General features: G+C 37.7%; 1 protein-coding gene across 1 annotated transcript; it reads right to left on the bottom strand.

Moving 5' to 3' along the window:
* Positions 1-673: 673 nt before the first annotated feature.
* On the bottom strand, positions 674-13,753 carry LOC146435369 (FERM and PDZ domain-containing protein 2-like). The gene is made up of 4 exons (XM_085064521.1): positions 13,381-13,753; positions 3,647-3,775; positions 1,752-1,909; positions 674-793 (listed from the first exon to the last, which is right to left on the bottom strand). Exons 2-4 carry the CDS (start codon positions 3,768-3,770, stop codon positions 674-676), a joined length of 402 nt encoding a protein of 133 aa, XP_084920647.1. The 5' UTR covers positions 3,771-3,775; positions 13,381-13,753.
* Between the last annotated feature and the right edge of the window lie 4,536 nt (positions 13,754-18,289).

Here is an 18,289-nt window from a genome sequence, read left to right as displayed (position 1 = left end):
TTGTGCTCCCCAAATCGAGGACAAGCAATGAAAAGCATCAATATAGAAGTGAAACAAAATATGTGTTACAAATATTTGAAAAGATTCTGGGTAAGCAAGAAATTTATAATTTCAGCTAGCAGAGATAGTGATAGAATTTTATCAGAAATAGAGTTATTTAGTTGTATTATTGCATGCTTTGAAAAAGTGCATAAATGTGCACAGCACCGCAATCCTGCCAAGATGATGTTTTTTCTTTTAGTCCTTCCTATCTTAGAATAATAGAATCAGAATAATTTAGGTTGAAAAAGACCTTTAATATCATTGAGTCCAATCATAAACCTAACACTGTCAAGTCCAACACTAAATCATGTCCTTAAGTGCCGCATCTACACATCTTTTAAATATCCCCAAGGATGTGATTCAACCACTTCTCTGGCAAGCTTGTTCCTAATTGTCTTGGAAGAAATAATCTTCACCCTTAAAATCAAGGTACATTTCATCTTAATAGGAACAATTATGGTTTTTAAAGAAACAGAAAAAAAAAGGAAAGGAAGGATGATCTCTAAGTAAATTCCCTGATTTGGGTGAACTGGTATTTTTTGTGAAGCTTAGGCCTTGACACAAGCTTTTCAATTCTTTCTAGTGTTTCAAAACATAAAGCCCATCTTACTAATACTTCAGACTATGCCACTCAATCTTTGAACCTACCAGAATAAAAGAAAGCAAAAATGTTTGTGTTACTGGCCTGGTTTGGAGGAACCTGGTAATCTGCTGACCAATAGAGGGTCATTCCTAAGGAATACACCAGCATCTGTCAAAGCAGAAAAGGAAACCCTGTGTGAAATCAATACTTAGTACAGAAAAACCTCCTACTAGACACACCCTCTTTTTGTGTCTTTGGTCACAAATTGGCAGAAGTCAAACAGACTGGTTTTTTTCTTAAATTAGACTAAACATATCTAAAAGTAAAATAGTGACTCTTGTCTTATAGATGAGGTTGCATGCAATTAGTATTGTTCAGCTTTAGGGGCTGTGCCAGGCTGCCCTCTGTTCAGAGATACCAGGAGTAGGAAAATAAATTTGAGCTCCTTTGTTAATTTTGAAGCTCTCCCATTGCTGATTGGAATTCTCCCCTACCTGTGGGATCAACTAGCAGTCATATGCAGGAGAATAATTACTGGACCAAAGGCCACCTATTCCACAGCTTCATGTTTCTGCCTAGTGTCTAAGTGGTCAGTTATGTGGGAATTTGAAAATATTGCCTAAGGGAAATATGCACTAATGTGGTCTGAGTGGAATTTAAAACTTTTAGGTGCCTGAATGTTGTATCTTACTGTCTTGCCAGAGAGACTTATTTGTCAGAGAGAAGAAAAATAAATTGTTAACAAAGCTGAACATATTTCTCACTTCCTGGGACTGCTTCCACCCTCTGATTGTACAGATAGTGCAGTCCTGCTGCTTCTGGGATTACAATTACCATATCTGCTTAAACAATATTTCATGGAAATATTCTTCCTTTCAGTGGGCCTTTACAAATAATACATTTCTGCAGGGCTTTAGGACTGATGTTCAAGATTGATTTTGATGTTGACATGCATGCTAATCCAATGGCAAGCTGCAAGATACACATATATCTTTCTAACTATAGCTAAATTTGATTAGTTTTATTAGAAATGGGGTGTGACAGTAGATGCCTGGTATGCTGCATTAAAACTCACAAGCTTGTCTTCATGAGGTGCTGCCAAGATTTACTTTGCAATATATCTCACCTTTGTTAGTCCAAAGCGCTGGTTTTTACTTGGAGGGTGGAGCAATTCTGGTGGACTGAAAGGGGCAGCTTCTGTCTGAGATGCATTGTTTTGGAAGAACAAATTTCCTTCAGCAGACAGTAGTACTGACCATGGGCAAATCACACAGATGACAGGGTCTGAAAAATTTTGAAGTAGGTAATGGAGATCTTAGCACTGAATTCACTGCACTCAGAAAATCCTGTTTCTGGCATCTCACCTATATTGCCACACTCATCACTGGAGATGATGAATGACTCACCTGTCTGGGGACCTCATTGGTTCGGACCCACAGTTTGACTTCCCAGCTTGACCTCAGGCTTGCCTCATCACTGTGGCCTTTCCTGGTGATCACTGGGCTCTCTGATCCTGCTTGCCCTCAGCTGGCATTGTCTTTTGCCCCTTCAGCATTTTCTGTGGTGTTGTATGCAAATACAACTCACACATGCTAGGAAGCTGGTCTGTTTTCAGAATAGCCAGCCAGCTTGCACTTCAGCCTAATGAAAAATACCTGAGCTTCTGTAGTGCTGGCCAGCCAACAAGTGGCATTCCTGACTAACCTGGCAGTGCCCCAGCACACCGGAAACATTCTATAGCAAGTGGTGCTGACCATCATGAGACCTGGCATGATGCATTACATCAAGCACAGAGCAGCAAATGTGGCAGTACTAGCCTTGAAAAGAGGCTGATTCCAGAAACCATATAGCAGTACTAGAGAGATGTGGAGCCAGAGATATGTCTTACTGAACTGGGAGGATGTAATGCAAAGGCAGGTAACCTTCCCTGTGCTCCAAGAAACTGGAGCACTGTGGATTCAGCTTCAGAATGACTCCAGCTTGGCATCACTTGACCTATAGACCAGCTTAGTTCTACTTGTTTTAGTTTTCATCTTCTGATACCCTGAATTTATCTCGTGCAGCATAGGGAACATAGGCTGATTATCTCAATTTATTTTTTTTAAATTTTGTTTTGTGAAGTCAGTGATCAGAAAAGCATAGCGTCAACCTAATGTCTGGCACAGTCAATAGATGCACCTCAGCTGACCCTATCCAGGTGGGTATCTCTGTGCTTCATTCCTTTGCACATTCCTGGTGCTTGTATTGCATGGGCTATTCTATTATCTTGTTACAGCAGTTAATAAAGAACTGATGGTATAGTTAAACTGAGATAGTATTCCAGTCCATTAAAAACTAGTTGGTAATGAATGTTCACTCCTCCAGCTACAGCAGAAGTTACACATCACTTGTTTTCTGTATTTTGTATTTTGATTATGCATGCTCATGAGGTAAAAACATATCTCATCCATTCTCCTCTCAAAAGGAATATCCATTCACATAAACAGTTCTCAAAACATGACAGGTTGCTCAGCTGTGCTCTCTTGTTGCTCAGTTGTGTTCTGTGCTCTCAAGCTAGCCTGCTTGGTAAGCAATCATCATGATGATAAGTCACATTATTATCATCACGAATAAAAGTCTCTTAGTAGCCAAATGGAGAGTCATGTGGATTTGCCTGTCCTCCTCTACCAGTCCATGAAGGACATTATCCTAGCTGGCACTGCACTTTCTCAGTGTGCATGTTATTCAGACTCTAGGAAGACTTCTCTCTGCATACAGTTGTACTTAGATTAATTATTACTTGATGTTTAATTTGAAAAAAATTAAAAAGGGCACCAAAACTGTGTGAAGACTCCTATGTGGGTAGAACAATCTGCACGTAATCCCAGCAGCACTGAAAGATTTCTCACTTTTATTAGCAATATGCTATTGTTGTTTTTTATCTCCACCCCACCCCTCAAACAAACAAACTCAAAGAAATTAAAGTAACTCAAGAATTCATTTCCAACAGTAAGAACCCTAAAAAGATACTTTTCACCTCACCTTTGTGAAGATCCTCCAGCAGCTGCATTGTGGACAGGTACAGGAGTGCCCATATTTCTTCTTCCTCCAAAGGGCTTCCTTTTGCCCACAGGACCTCGGCCAATGTCACACAGGAACTGCTCATGCCTGCTGCAGTAGATACCAGGTTTTGGACACACTAAAGTATACTGAATTGCTCAAGACAAGCCCTAGTGATTATAGCTGTACCCTTCTCTCACAGTAAGAAATATTTTGTGAACCACTCGGCTTTCTTTGTTCAGAATAGGTAGGTAATGTTTATCCCCGTGTTAATCTGAGTGTGAGTAAATAAAAGGGACTGAATAAAGTGACTTCCTGTAATCTTTTTGAGCCCTTTCACTCATCATTTGAAAACAGTCACAAGATTCTGTGGAGCAAATAGTTTTTACTCAGAAGATCCTTCATGAATATGTGTTCAGATTTTGCAAGTGATTATTTGAATGGCAGGTGATTGATTTTGCTGCATAATTGGATGTTCCTATCTATAAAAACATGACAGAATTAATGTAAGAAAAAAAGAATGGCAGAACAAAAGATGTTCTGTAATGTCAAAAGTTTATAAACAGTCCAACAGAGCAATTGAATTTCATTCATTGCTCAGCAGATTGATCAGTAAAAGGTTGTAGGCTGTTACTAAATTCATTGATGTGAGATTTTCTTGCTCACATATCTGAAACTCAGTGCCTGCAATTCATTCTTTCCAATATACATATAAACCTGCTTTGTTTCACTAAAACAAATTAAAAGACGATTCTCTTTTTCAAGTGCTCAATAGCAATTTAGTGGCTCTCAGCATCCTGTCCTATCTGACAGGTATGTAAGACCTGGCCTGCTGCAGAAGAATGTTGGTCCACACACTCACCCTGTTTTGTCTCAGTTGGAACACAGCATCAGGTAATTTAGACAAAGGCACTCTGTAGTGAATAGTAATTTCATGTCCTACATACTGGAAAAGTATTTTCCTAATCCCAGCCAACTAGAGACTAACTTATGACTTGAAGTATAAAGGTTGCTTTTCATTCAAATGTTTTGTCATGCTAAATATCCTCAAAAAAAAGGTTTTGCTCTTCATAAATGGGTCTGATCTTTCCATTTATTGAGTTTTACATGTCTGTAATTTACTAATCTAGTCAGAGCTGCTCTAGGTCTACACATTAGTAAGGAAACTGAATCCAAGCTTCAAATTTCCTAAAAAAAATTTTAACAGCTTTTGCTGTTACTCTCCTGTAACAGTGAGCTCCACAGGTTCATTTTATGCTGTGTAAATAGGGGAATAATGAGAAAAGTTAGAAGTGATCCATTTACCGATTTGAGGTTTTGACATTGTCTGTAGACCAGCAAGTGAGGACACTGTGGCCTGCGATGCTATTGTCTTGTATAGGATTGTAAATACCACTGTAAAATAAGTTCACTCTCAGCCCGAGAACAGATCTTCCCCCCAGCAATTCCTTCGCTCTCTGTACACAGCCCACTTACTGCCACCGTTTGCTCTCTGCCTGCAATAGAGATCTTTGTGTCTTACAGCTGATTGCTTTGCCAGCTTCCCAGTCATTATGGAGTCTTCAAGGGGTCACTGCAGGAGCATTACTGTGCCCTGCAGGACCAACTTGTTGCTGATTAATAGACTACTCAGACTTTGCTTCATGGGGTCTTGTCCTGGCTCACTAGCTTGCAAACAAGGAATCAAAACATGGGAAGAATGATCCCTTGTTTCAATCACTACAGGATTATAGACCAACCTAGTGACATTTTAAACAAAACCAGTGTCCTCATTTTAGTCTCTGTAGCTTCAAAAGGCAGTAAAGCTTCTTACAAACCTAACCTTAATTAGAAGAGACAGACAAATCTTCTTAATCTAAGCCATCACCGTTTCTCTTAATAATAAATTACTGTGATAGCATTTCACTTAACCCTGTGGTACTGGGACTAAGCAATCAATTCACATCCCCAGAGCCAGAATTTGTGTGGCTTCTCCATACAGGTAATCCACCAGATTGTACTTAGTGCAGTTTTATTTGAGACCATGCTGGCCGAAGGAGCACTACATCCTCTGTTTTAGATAGAAGTGCTTATACCAAGTGATTTCAGTCTTGATATTTCTAAGTAGCTTAAGTGACTCAATAAGCAACTATCCAAAGTGCAGGTGTTACAGCTTTATAGAATCAGAGTGAAATCAGCAGTTACATCGAAGATACTTAACTATGTTGTGAATGGGTTTTTCTAAGAGTAAAAGTAACGTCTCAGATCAATACTAAGTATGAATTACATGAATTCTGCTATCAAGACATGCAAATTTCTTGAAAAAATATTAGTTTGCATGGCCATGGAAATAATAATCTCTTTAAAGTGTAACAAATTATTGCTTTAAAGCAACATGGAGTAAAACAATGTGCTATTTTGCAAGCAAATTGGCAAATGGTATTTAAACACACTCCAAATGCCCTGTATCTTTAGGCTGTATTTTTGACTTCTGATTTGCAAGACCAGCATGATGTGATATTTGATAAAAATCTAACTGTGGGAGTGCTTGCAAAAAAACCCCCTAAGGCCAGGCTATGCAATGTGTATTATAAGAGAGTAAAAGCGATGGAAGGCTATTGTTATCATTGTAGCACTGCCCATATTCAAATGATCTTTTTAATAAAAGCTGTGATCCAGAACCAAACAAGTCTGACCCTCAAACAACCTATAACTCATAAAACAAGGGACACAAATGAGGATGCAAGAAGGAAAAAGTTGACAGCAAAAGGGGACTTTTTTCAATAACACTACATATCAGGAAATTATGCTGGATCTGGTTGAGCCTGCAGGGAAAAATTAGAGCAGCAGAATGTAATCACCCATTTTGGAGTTTGGCCAGGTTATAGAGGTTATTGTTTCTGTGACTGGAAAAAGTAGCAAAGGGCTTCCAGTGCCAATTCGTGCCTTGAGATCAAAGGCTGACTTTGCTGATTTCTATGGGAGAAGATAGTACTATCCACATTAGCCTAAAATACCCTCCCTGTTCTAATCTTTGCAACACATTTATTCATTACAGGGACTTTCTAAAGTCAACAGATTTTTCCCTGCTCTTCTTTCATAGATATGAAAGGTTGCATTGGGGTGAAGGCTAACCCATTATTTTGCCAGCAATATTCACCTATTCATCACATTTCTTTCTAAATAATTTTATTTTGATACATTTTATTTTATCATATGTGCAAGTTTTCATCCATTGAAAGCTGGAGTCAATGAAAGAAATTGACTTTATCATGAAAGTAAATGAACTACAGCTTTGCATCTGAATTTGACACTTAGCAACAATTGTGCATTAGTAATTTCATATGCCAGGGTCACGTTACTGGATTTGGCAATCTTATTTAGTAAGATATAAAGGAGCAACTTGGCTTTGGTCAATCTTCATCTGTACTTTTGCTATTTTGTTTACTGTGTAAAGAAAGCAAGAGAGCTAAAAACTATTAGAGCTAAGATCTAAAAACTTTTGCAGGAAAACTGACCTTCCCTTATCAAAGACAGTCAAGTGCATTAAACACCCTCAAGAGGAATGGGTCAGCTGGATGCCTTACTAAGTTATAGGCCTTTTCATACACACTTATCAGAGGAAATCTACTGTGGAGTAGGATCAGCTGTACAATAGGTTTTGTGGCATGAAAGTCAATCCATGATCTGGATGATGGTGAAAAAACAGATGGAGCTCTTAGTACACACCAGTGAACAAGAAGATGAGCAAGAAGAAATCACATTTAGGTTATAAAATATGGAGTCAAGTTTGTTTCTGGTCTACTTGTAAAGGCATGAAGTAAGAACAGATTTACCCCACCTGGACATCCTGAAGAACAACTGGAAAAGAGAACTTTGGCAGAATAATTTCTGTATAAACACAACAACAGCAATAACAACAACAACGGATTAACCTTGGTAGGAACCAAGCATTCTGTGAACTGGAAAGGCTTCTGTCAAATCAGAAAGGCCTTTCAATTTTTACTGCCTGGAAGCTGTTTTTGCAGAGGTCTTGTCTTTCGTGTGACTGAACTTCAAGTTCTGCTTCATTACTCTGTGTGTGTATGTTGTATAATATCTAGCTGTAAACTTAACCAACTTTTAATTTACTGGAAGGTGTAAAAAAATGTAGATTTTGTAAACAGTTCTGTCTGGGAAGGCCTATTGATGGTTTGGACATACATGCCCATCACAGCCCCTCTATTAGGGGGTGACGAATTGATTTTGACAAGAGTGAGCCAGAGGAGGGGCCACTTAAGTAGGTCCTCTGACAGACCTGAGAGGTTGCCAACGTTGGCCACTAACCTCACTAAAAGAGTGTAGGTGTGTACTGATAGGCAAGGGAGAAGGACTTGGAGTGTAGCTTCTTCTATTTGCACCACTATAACCAGGAAGAGTTCTCCACTCATAACAGTCCACGGAAGCTGGCATAAATCCACTGCAATTGAGGATGTATGAAGTTGGCTAAGATTGATTTTGCTTAATTTATCTGTAATGCAGTAGTATCCATTGGTCACTTTTAAGGGCAACTTTAGAGATGAGGAATTGCTTCTTCTAGTGATAACTGATAAAACTACACACAAGGCTATAAAAAGGTGCTCTTTAGCAAACCTTCTCTAGACACAATATTTTCCTTAGCCTTCTATCCCTTTCATCAGTTGTACTCCAATTTCTTAGTTATATTAGTGGTACCTTTGGGGACTCAGGTGCCACCTGATGGCCTAAAGGCACCTTCTATAAACAAATGACCAAACCCAAGGGAACTCAATCCTCCTTCAGTATAGCCAAAGCCAGAACTTCTTGCATCAGTGGCAGCAAGGTGTAGTGGGGGGAAAAAAACTTCCTGGAAGAAGGGAATTAGCAGGAGGACCTCAGGGGCTGTTCTGCAAAACATCAAGCAACCTGCTTTCAAGACTTCTGATCAAACACCAAGAAATATGGGAACTTGACGTGACACTTTTCTAGGGTGTTGGAGGGCTAATGCACTGATTTTAAGGACTGAAGATGGGTCCATAGAGACAAATTGACAGGCCAGACTTGCTAATTCTGAAAGATCTTTTAAAATAAAAAGTTACAAGGGAAATGCACTTTCAGTTAGCATCCTTTTACTTGACCTGAGTTCTGGACAGTGGGTTAATTACATATCAAGTAATGTAATTTCTGATCAGATCCAGGTGATCACCTTGACCAAGGTGAAATCAGTCTGGCTGTCCTATCTCTTGATTCTCCTCTGTGGTTCCCCCCCTCAAAGTTTAATAACTGAAAGTAACATTGCTTTGAAGTGCCTTATGTTTAAGAGCAGGGATAAATTTGTATCTTTACACCTTTATGACACAAAAGTTCAGAAACTTTGTCAAAAGGGGCTGAAAATTCATGGAGGAATAGATGCAAATTAAAATACAAATAATATCTCACAAAGGGAAGACAAATGATTGTTTAATTATTCCAATTATTCAGTATAAATTATTCCAAATTCAGTAAGAAAAGTTATTGCAGCCTATCCCAAGGCTGGCTGCATAATAAATCAAATCTGGAAGACAAAATTAGGGGAATTAAAAATAGGATAAAAAATTGATTGAACTATAGTTTTGAAATAATCAGTGGTAATTTCAAAGCAAAGTTACAGAATTTACCTGTATTACAAATTTACAGAATTGACCAGAATTCAACCTGTCCTGAGCCTTTTCGTTAGTCACAAATAGAGAAGGGACAATGCCTCAATCTCACTGCCTCTGACTCCTCTGAGTCAAGGTAGGAGGAACAGCATTTGCATGAACCTGCATTCAGTAGGAGGTATCTCCACAAAAATACTTAACTGATTTCCTTTGTGCCTTTAAAAATAGTACAGTTATAAAAATTATTGTAGAGACAGTTTTGAAATTTGAAATTATCCCAGTGTGCATACATTTAAAATTATCCCAGTGTGCAGAGTAAATATTTGATATAGATAACCATTCTGAATTAAAATGGGAAGATATTACTTGCTTTTTACAAAGGCACAGGATTGTTCCACAGTACATATGTATTAATCTGATTCCGGGACTGTACAGACAGTTTGGGATCAATGAAATAATTTTGCCCCACTCCAGTGTCTACACTGAAATATTCTTAAATGAACAGTTTACACATGAGGAACACCATCCTTTTTTTCTCAGGGTCGCATGTTTTGCTTCTTAAAAAACCCCAAACACTAAGAAACAAACAAAAGTCCTGTAAATTAGAATACTGTATTGAGACTTTGAGAAATATTGGTCTCCGAAATATCTAGGAGTAGGTAGTCAGAAGATCCTGAAGAATCAGTGAAAGCTGTGACTAAACTGTGACAACTCTAAATCTATTTTGTTTTTCATCTGATTCATAACAATCCACAAAACTGTAACATGCAAGAGGAAAGAAGATGATCACATCAGCCTGTAACTGTGAGCTTTGAATAGGGTGTGATTGCATCTATTGTGTTGATGATTGTTCTGATTTAATACTTCAGGTTGTATTCTGATTTTGAAAAACAGTGTCCTTCCATAAGAAAAATTAAATTTATAAAAATATGGTATAGAAATTATTTACTAAGAAATTATAAATAAATATATTTGGTTTATATGCACTATTCATCTAGGGCATGTAAAATTGAAAACACAAGTAAATTCTTAAAATATATTTAAATGAAGTTCAAACTGAATTAAGGTAATGTTGTTGGTGTCACCAAATTGTTACTGATAATCTTAGGAGAAATACAAAAAAACCCTGTATTGAAAATAAATGCAACGTCTTAAGTATCTTAATCATAACTGTATGCATATTTTAGAGAAATGAAAGGGAAAGACTTTGGGGACAGAAGGTGCCCGCCCTATGTACTTTAGACTTTCTTAAATGTCTACATTAAACTCTGAGACTCTTCTGTACATAATACATGTTGGGCATGTATTAAAATCCAGCAACCCTTTGATATATTTAAAGGATTCTTGATACATGCTATCATTCATGATATTATGGTTTCTATCTGGATACATAAGCATAGTGACTGGATAAAAAGTTGAATATTCGCTAATTACTTTACTTAAGTACAACCTACTTTATTTCAATGCTGCTCATCCATAAAATGCCAACAAATTTTAGCTATATGAAAAGTTGGAAGAAACTGAAAAGAGCACATTTAAAAAAATATATAGTTTAAAATTAATGTGCATCATATCCTGATTTACTCACATATATTCAATATACAAATTTTATACTCTGAATCACTGTAAACTTATTATAATTTTGGAGAGAATACACTCTATTCCTCATACCATGAGAGATGAATCTCATTAAGTATGAAATTCAACTCTCTGAAATATGGGGAGTGGAAATGTGTGGGTTTATAATTGGAATAAACACTTCAAATGCTGTTAAAAACTTCTGTTCAAATAAAGTAGACAGACAGAGCAAAATCTGCAAATGCTGACAAGTCAATAAGGGAGTTGCCTTGTTGCTAAAGCATGACCTTTCCTTAGAAAGATTGTGTCCCAGAAATTATAGCTGCAATGTAACAGTCTTCATTATATGGTATTTTTCTACTCTCTATTGTAAATTTCTTTATTTTATTTCCTTTCTGGACACATGTACTTTAATCAATAGGAGAATTAACCAGACTGTTGCAGATTGTTCAGCACTGAAGGGGGATAACATTTCACTGCTGCAGAGAGATGAATTTCTTTTTTAGGAATGATGACTTCTTTTAGGAAGTCATAAACTTCACATGAGCTGGACCAAATCCCTAAAGAGTATAATCTTTGAAGGACATAGTTGAATTCTAGTTCCTGAACAGTGTAGTTATGTGCCTCTCTGTAGGGCATTTCATTAACTGGGTGGTAAGGGTGCTAAAAGAGGTGACTATGGTCATTGTTCCAAAGACACAAAATGTTATTGATACCAAAACAAAGTTTAGGAAAACGCAGCATCCTATATAATCAGACTTACAGGGTCAAATTCTTATTTCCTCTCTACTTCAAAGGGAACCTACCAGTGAATTTCAGAGGAGAATATTACACTGACTGAAGTCAGTTTGCAAGTAGATATTCTTTCAATAGAAATGCATAAAAACATGCCGCTGGATAACTGCAATCAAAAGAAAGTGGTGCTATGCTCTTTCTTGCTAAGTTTATATGCCCTTTCTCCTCTAGCTTGGCTGATGCCAAATGCCAAGGACCTCACAGAATACCTGTCTGTGATAGAGAGCTACTGCCTCTAAAGTAACTACTGCTACTTTTCTTTGGTTTCTTTCATGCACCTTCTATAAAAACTCATTTTACATGAGAACAGACTAGACTGGTGGCCTAGTACTAAATCTAATACAATCTAATACATCATCCACATTCTAGCACTTCAAAGATGAAGCTTCAAAGCCATGCTCTCTGCTGCTGCAGTGCCAGAAATAGTAGGACAGTAGAAGTCAAGCACCATGGTAGTATTTCTCCTTTATATTTATTGATTTATGTCCTTTTTAAGGCATTAGGTAAATCTCTGAAATGAGGCAGCCTCGTTCCAGACATAGAAACAGAGATTGAAGGGTCAAATGATATGCTGATGCTGAGGTTAATAGGTAGCACCACAACACAGGTAAAAGAACCTGAGCAGGCTTTACACCAGCTTCTGCAGGTGCCAAAGAAAAATGTAGTCCTAAATGAAAGATAAAGAGCTAAGATTTTAGCTTATATTGTCCAGTCTTCCCAAAGTCTCTCCATAGCTTATCATAGCTAATCCTATTATAAGATTGCTGTTGTGCTGCTGTGGTTTCCTTATTGTTAAAGGCATTGCTTCTTGAGTTCTGACAGTGCCACAGTTACACCTTTGCTTGCAGAAGAGAGATATTCAAAGCTTCTGATCTTGATTCTGATGCTGACTGGTTCTGTTACTTGAGAAAGGCACAGTATCTTCTTTCACCTCATCATTGAGGATGATGTGGTTTCCCATCATTAGTAATACAATTTAGATGTAAATAGTAAATTATCAGTATTTGTATTCCTCTGGAAACTCCATCTCTAAATTTCTAGATCAGTAATGATTATGAAGCCTATGCCAAAACTGCCATAAAATAGAGTTGCTTTTATTTTAGAAACTGCAAACTATAACATTGGGACTTACTAAAAACACATTAGAGAGCAGTAGAGAAGAAATTAGGGAACCAGTTTCTTAACTGAGAGTCTTTAGTCACAGGTTGTAATCACTGGTAATCTTTCTGCTGTTTGGAGTTCAGTGCTCCTTCCTAAATAATAGTACAAATCCATGAATAAATAATGTACTTAAGCATGTTTTCCAGAATCATGTGAACTGTGTTATGCAAATGAAGACTTATCCCTACCATAAGAGCAATAACAATTTAGTGCCTTCTATTCCTTGGCCTTCAACAGAAAAAAAGACTGTGCTGAGGTACTCTGATTTTTTAACAGTGCAATTCTCTCGTAGGTGAATGTTTTCAACTCCAGAAGAAGGCAGGAGGGACTGAGCACTGACATTCTGGATGACAATCCAGCCAGTTCTGTAATACCATATTTCATACAAACAAGCAGCCTTCTAATCAGAATTAGCTAATGATTTAAGAGAAATGAAATGAGGTTGAATGTAAAAAAACCTCAAACAATAGGGTAAATATTGGATACTGCTGTACAAAGCCAAGAAGATGAGTGATTTGATACTTATTTAATTGATAATGAGATTAAGAGAAATACGTAAGAACCTACCTGTACAAGTTGGACAGATGCCGCATCCAGAATAGTCTGAAATCTTCTATATTTTTCCCAATAATGATTGTTTAGACCATAATAGTTGTAAATATAACATTAAACATATTCAGGACTTCTGTTTCTTGTGTTTTTCTCTCTTTCTTGCCTTCTGTCTTCTCTCTTTCCCCCTTTCTTCCTTTCTTTCTACTGCTTTGTTTGTATCTTGTAACTAAGCACTGTGTGGTCTGGCAAGTGGCTAAGCAAGTAAACAGTGAGGTTCCTTCTCTTACTTGCAAGCCAAACCTAGGAGCTCCTGGTTTGAAGTTGAGGGCAACGTCATGTCTGCTAAGGCTGTTTACACTCCTTTCTTTTTTTTTTTTTTTTTAATTTTTTTTTTTTTTTGCTGGTAGTTCACCCGCCAGGTAATGAGAGTCAGCTTTTAGGAAGTGGTTCAGTATAAATCTCTGGGTCCGTCAACTTACCAGGACTCAATTGGATTACCTGACGCACACGGGAGCATTAGATCTAAACCCCCTAGACTGATGTCACTTTCAGCCCTCGGCCAATCCAGGGAGCAACAGCACAACCAAAGCAGAGGCTGATGGTCTGAAGGGTGAGTGTGTCTTTTATGAGCAGCAAAATCCTTCAGACTCTATATACAATGCAGATAAGATTTTGACGTGGCTACCTGGCAGGAAAACAAACCAACCCAAACCGGAAAGAAGGAAATTTTTTAATTTTTAATTTTTTTTCATTTTTTAATATTGTCTAGTCTGAATTTTTTTTTGTTAATGACAGCAGGGTGCAGCTGTGCTCAGAGCAGGGCAGAGGGAGCTCTTGGGATGCTGCAGGGCAACTGTGAGCTGGGCATAAGTAAGTAAAGGGAACAAAACCTTAGTAAAACAGAAGGAAGTTCTATTGGACTTGTTCAGTAAGCTCTTCACATTAGCTGTTCCTCCATTTTCCCCAGCTCTGTTTCTCTTAATTCTATTTTTTTAGTTTTTGTATAAGTCCACAAATCTGCATTTGTTTAGTCTTTCTCCCTATATTTTGTCCATGAGCAATGGGATTTACAAATGCATTTTCATCTACTATCCTTATGGCAATGCCTCACAGATTACTGTAGTGTAGATTTCTCTCTTCATGTCAAAATGAAAATCTTGATTTCTTTCGTTGCCTAACTTTGTGCAACTAGTCATTTAAGTTCAACATGGAAAAAAACCCCAAACCAGCCTCATATTTGCTTTTTTCTTTCTCAGTCACTGTGAATGTTGCCACTGTTGTCCTTAGCCCATACTCTGGACTTTGCATTAATTTGGTCAACACATCCACTGTGTCTGAGTGTTGACATGTGCTTTTGAGGAAAATATACAAGCTGTGGTCTTCTTTATTTATCCTTAAAGAAAATTTATTCAGGTTTTCATAATCTCAATAGCTCTAAATCCCTCTCTTTTGACACTTGGAAATGCAGTATTGCCTTATCCAAAATGTCACAGAAAACATATATTTTGGTGAATTCTCACACTGGGTACATCATCCATCCTTTCATATCCTTCTCTCGTCTCTTTAGTTTGTAGCAGCAAAATAGAAATAGTTTTTTATAAATTCTGGCTTGGTGCAGAAGTCATAAATCTGATATGACAGGCAGTCTGACAGGACTGCAGGCAGGAATAAAACTAGATAGAAAGGTCTCACGTCTCAGATGTCCCAAAGAGAACATGCTAGAGTTGACAAATCAACATTTGCTGATAAACCTTACCAACAGTGCAAAAGAAACTATTTATTGCCTTCTCCTATGACCATTGGACTGATACTACTCTTAATTTTTTGAATTTGTAGATCCAAATACCAACAGATCAGCAAAAAGGCTGTTAATGAGACAAGTAAAATCTGAGCATTGATGCAAGTCAGGAAGAATTTTGCTCGATTGTCCAATACAGTCACACTAGCAGGACAAAAGCAACACAGAAGTTTGTGGCTCCTTCCACAGGTAATGAGTGGGGAGGAGATAGGAAGTTATTTATAGTGCTGCATTTGTAGCTACGAGATTTGATTAAAGTAGGCGTGTGCATAATGCTGTTTGTGGAGTTAACAGGGTGTGTGGTTTGTTGAATCTCTTTGCTAGAAATAATGTGTTGTGTGAACCTGCTCTGTTAAATCAGGTAGAAATGTTGATTTTATTAACTAATCAAAGTTCATAAAGACTTTATGCTGTATTGCTTTAAGAAAAGACTTGATGATTCTTCTCATGAAAACATGCAATTGCAAACCTGTGGCAGTTCTGTTGGTGTAGACAGCAGTTCCAGATTTGTGAGATCAAATTCTCACTCATGGTTCCTTCTTTATTCTAAACAGTCATTGAAAACAGCCACTTTAGAAAATTATTCACAACCTACTGCTTTGAACCCAAGCAGTACTTCAGACTCATAAACTCAAAATATACAGTATGAGAGCTTCAGTTGAATTCCTTCTGTTCATCTATTGAATTCTCACTGTGTACAGGTGACATGTAGGTAATCGAAGCAAAGTTTATGTAACTAGATCACTATGAAAGAAGGTTAACAAGATGAAGGACTATTTATCCCAGTGAAGGAACTGCTGGATGGAGGCTTAGGATCTCCCTTATGTTCCTTCCAGCTTTCTGAGAACCAGCAATGGCTAGAATCCAATTATTCTCTGACATTAATGCCTTTTTATCCCACAGAAGCTGAAGTGTGGGAAGATCTTAAAGTTTACATAAAGGTGAAGATTACTATTTACTTCTCAGCTGATGGTGGTACAAGCAAGCTATCAAAACTACAACCACAGCTGGGGCCTGAGGTTTCTGTTAAACAGAGAGGGCTTACAGTGCTTCTGTTAAGTTTTAGGTAGTTTTAGTTTTGAGTCCCATGCAGTGGATCATGAACTGCTTGAGCTGTCAGAGCTAAGTGGAGATCACTTGAGCTTTCAGAAAAATCAGGGAACCTCCCTTTTTCTTTTAGATTTGCTCAAGTCATACAACAGGACCTAACCAATTCTGAGAGTGAACTTCCATGCATCATCCCTATGCCCAGCAGAAGTGCAAATTAAAGTTTTATTTCCATCATGGTTTCTAAGCAGATTGGAATTTGTCCAGTCATCTATATTTAGCTTAGCAAAGTAGTACAGGGATGTGAGTCTATGCTCTTGTTCTGCTCCTTGCTGTCAGGGGTGTTTCACAGCAGTACCTTCAGGGGATTCACATCTGATTTGTGTGACCCTAAGCTCAGTCTGAAAAAAAAAGAAAAAAGACAAGAGGCCAGCATCTGAACAGCCTGTTTCCCTTTAATAAATAATTCCTAAGATAATTAAAAAAATACCACTACATTGGGGTTGGAGGTGTACTGATATTTGTTTCTAAGTTTGTGTTTGAGGAGTGCAGGAAGGCAGCATAACTTTTATTGCCACTCATGACAGTAACCAGTTTTCCTTAAGAACAATAGCTGGCAGAGTCTGGCTCAGACCTCTGAGAGTTTCTAAATCCTTAGAAAGTTCTATGAATGGATGAGACCCAATTAAAATACCACATTCAATTCAGTATGTTTAATTTGCTTTTGCTTCTTATACTGCTTTTGAGATGTGATGTGAGGCAAGAAAACATTATTGAAAAAGTACCTCATGTTTGTGACACCTGATTACAGCTCTGCTGATCCCAGAAGTAATTCAATGAGAGGCCAGTATTCCTATGATACATTCTCCAATGCATCCATCTAGGATACAAGAAGAGAGGCCATGAAGTGATTATTATTTAATGCCAAATGCTCTCAGACTGTAATGGAACCACTTTCCAAATTATAAAAGTAAGTTCAGGCTGTTAATCTGAGGAAAGGTAGACTGAAACTTTGAAACTTTAAATATTTCTGGGATATGGTGATGGAATTCCATGTGTATACTCAATATATAGTTTCATGAAAAATATTCATTTTACACAGCGAGGACATGGGTGCTGGTTGTAAGGGGAAAAAAATCATGTTTTTTCTCTCTTGGAATAAAGATCTTGTATTTGTTATGCTCTTTGTCACCACAATGAAACCTGTGTACATTAACATATACTTGTATATATTAATTTAACATTTTACTTACAGAGTGAAATAATTTTTCTTTACAATAACTGAAGTGATCAAAAGATATCTTCATTTCAAAACCCTCGAATGAGTGTCCGTAAGTTGTCTCAGGATAATATTCCATTAGGCAGATATGTATGCAGGCATGCATACATATTAGCATGAAGGGGTACAGTTTCACCCACAGGGAGTCATTTGCTATTGAAGTTATCCTCCTTATTTTTGCCTGATGTGATTCACTGAGTGCAAAGTAAGGTATTGTGCAGTATAGACTTGTTCTGAATCCTGGAAATGCCTTTTGCTCTGGAATTATTCTCAGAAAACCAAACACTAAGTCTTCCTTGATAAGGGTGCAGGAAGGGATGTCAGTAATGTAGTTTAGAAAGGTAAAGCCAAACCCCAAGAACTTTTCTTGAATTTTCCTATGAAAAGTTTCCATTGTAGAGTAGTATAAGAACACCCTATGCTGTGTCAATACCAGTGTGTAGAAATATGAGGTATGTGACACCATAAACACTTTTCTAACAGTTAAACTACACTTCCCTCCACAAACAATTTCCAGTTGGCTGAGTGTGTCTAATTATTGCCCATACTTTGCTTCCTATTTACTCAATGTAACAAATAATGAAAATTGGCTGTACATGGAATCGTGGCAGCTCACTAAGAACTTTTCAGGATCGCCAAAAAAGGGGTTAATAGTATTAATGATTTTTGAGAGAGCAAAGTTTCTTTACTAGATGTGCAGAAATGTCTGAGCCTCAGAATCTGTTAGCCCTGAGCATGGCCCCACCTTCCCATTCCCATCCATAACCTGTCGCATGGTGCCCCACGGTGGCTGCTTGCCT

This window comes from Lichenostomus cassidix, chromosome 6 (genome assembly GCF_008360975.1).
Source record: "Lichenostomus cassidix isolate B80296 chromosome 6, HeHo_3.0, whole genome shotgun sequence".
In the NCBI taxonomy this organism is placed as follows: Eukaryota; Metazoa; Chordata; class Aves; order Passeriformes; family Meliphagidae; genus Lichenostomus; species Lichenostomus cassidix.
The sequence above is the reverse complement of the archived record's forward strand: the minus strand, read 5'-3'. Positions and strand labels throughout refer to the sequence as shown.

Excerpts from the sequence above, each read along its gene's own strand:
- LOC146435369 (XM_085064521.1), bottom strand. The coding sequence starts at position 3,770 with ATGAGCAGTTCCTGTGTGACATTGGCCGAGGTCCTGTGGGCAAAAGGA. Across the intron at positions 1,910-3,646 it reads GCTGGAGGATCTTCACAAAG|ACCCTGTCATCTGTGTGATT; the intron begins GTGAGGTGAAAA and ends AAAATTTTTCAG. Across the intron at positions 794-1,751 it reads AGCGCTTTGGACTAACAAAG|ATGCTGGTGTATTCCTTAGG; the intron begins GTGAGATATATT and ends CTGCTTTGACAG.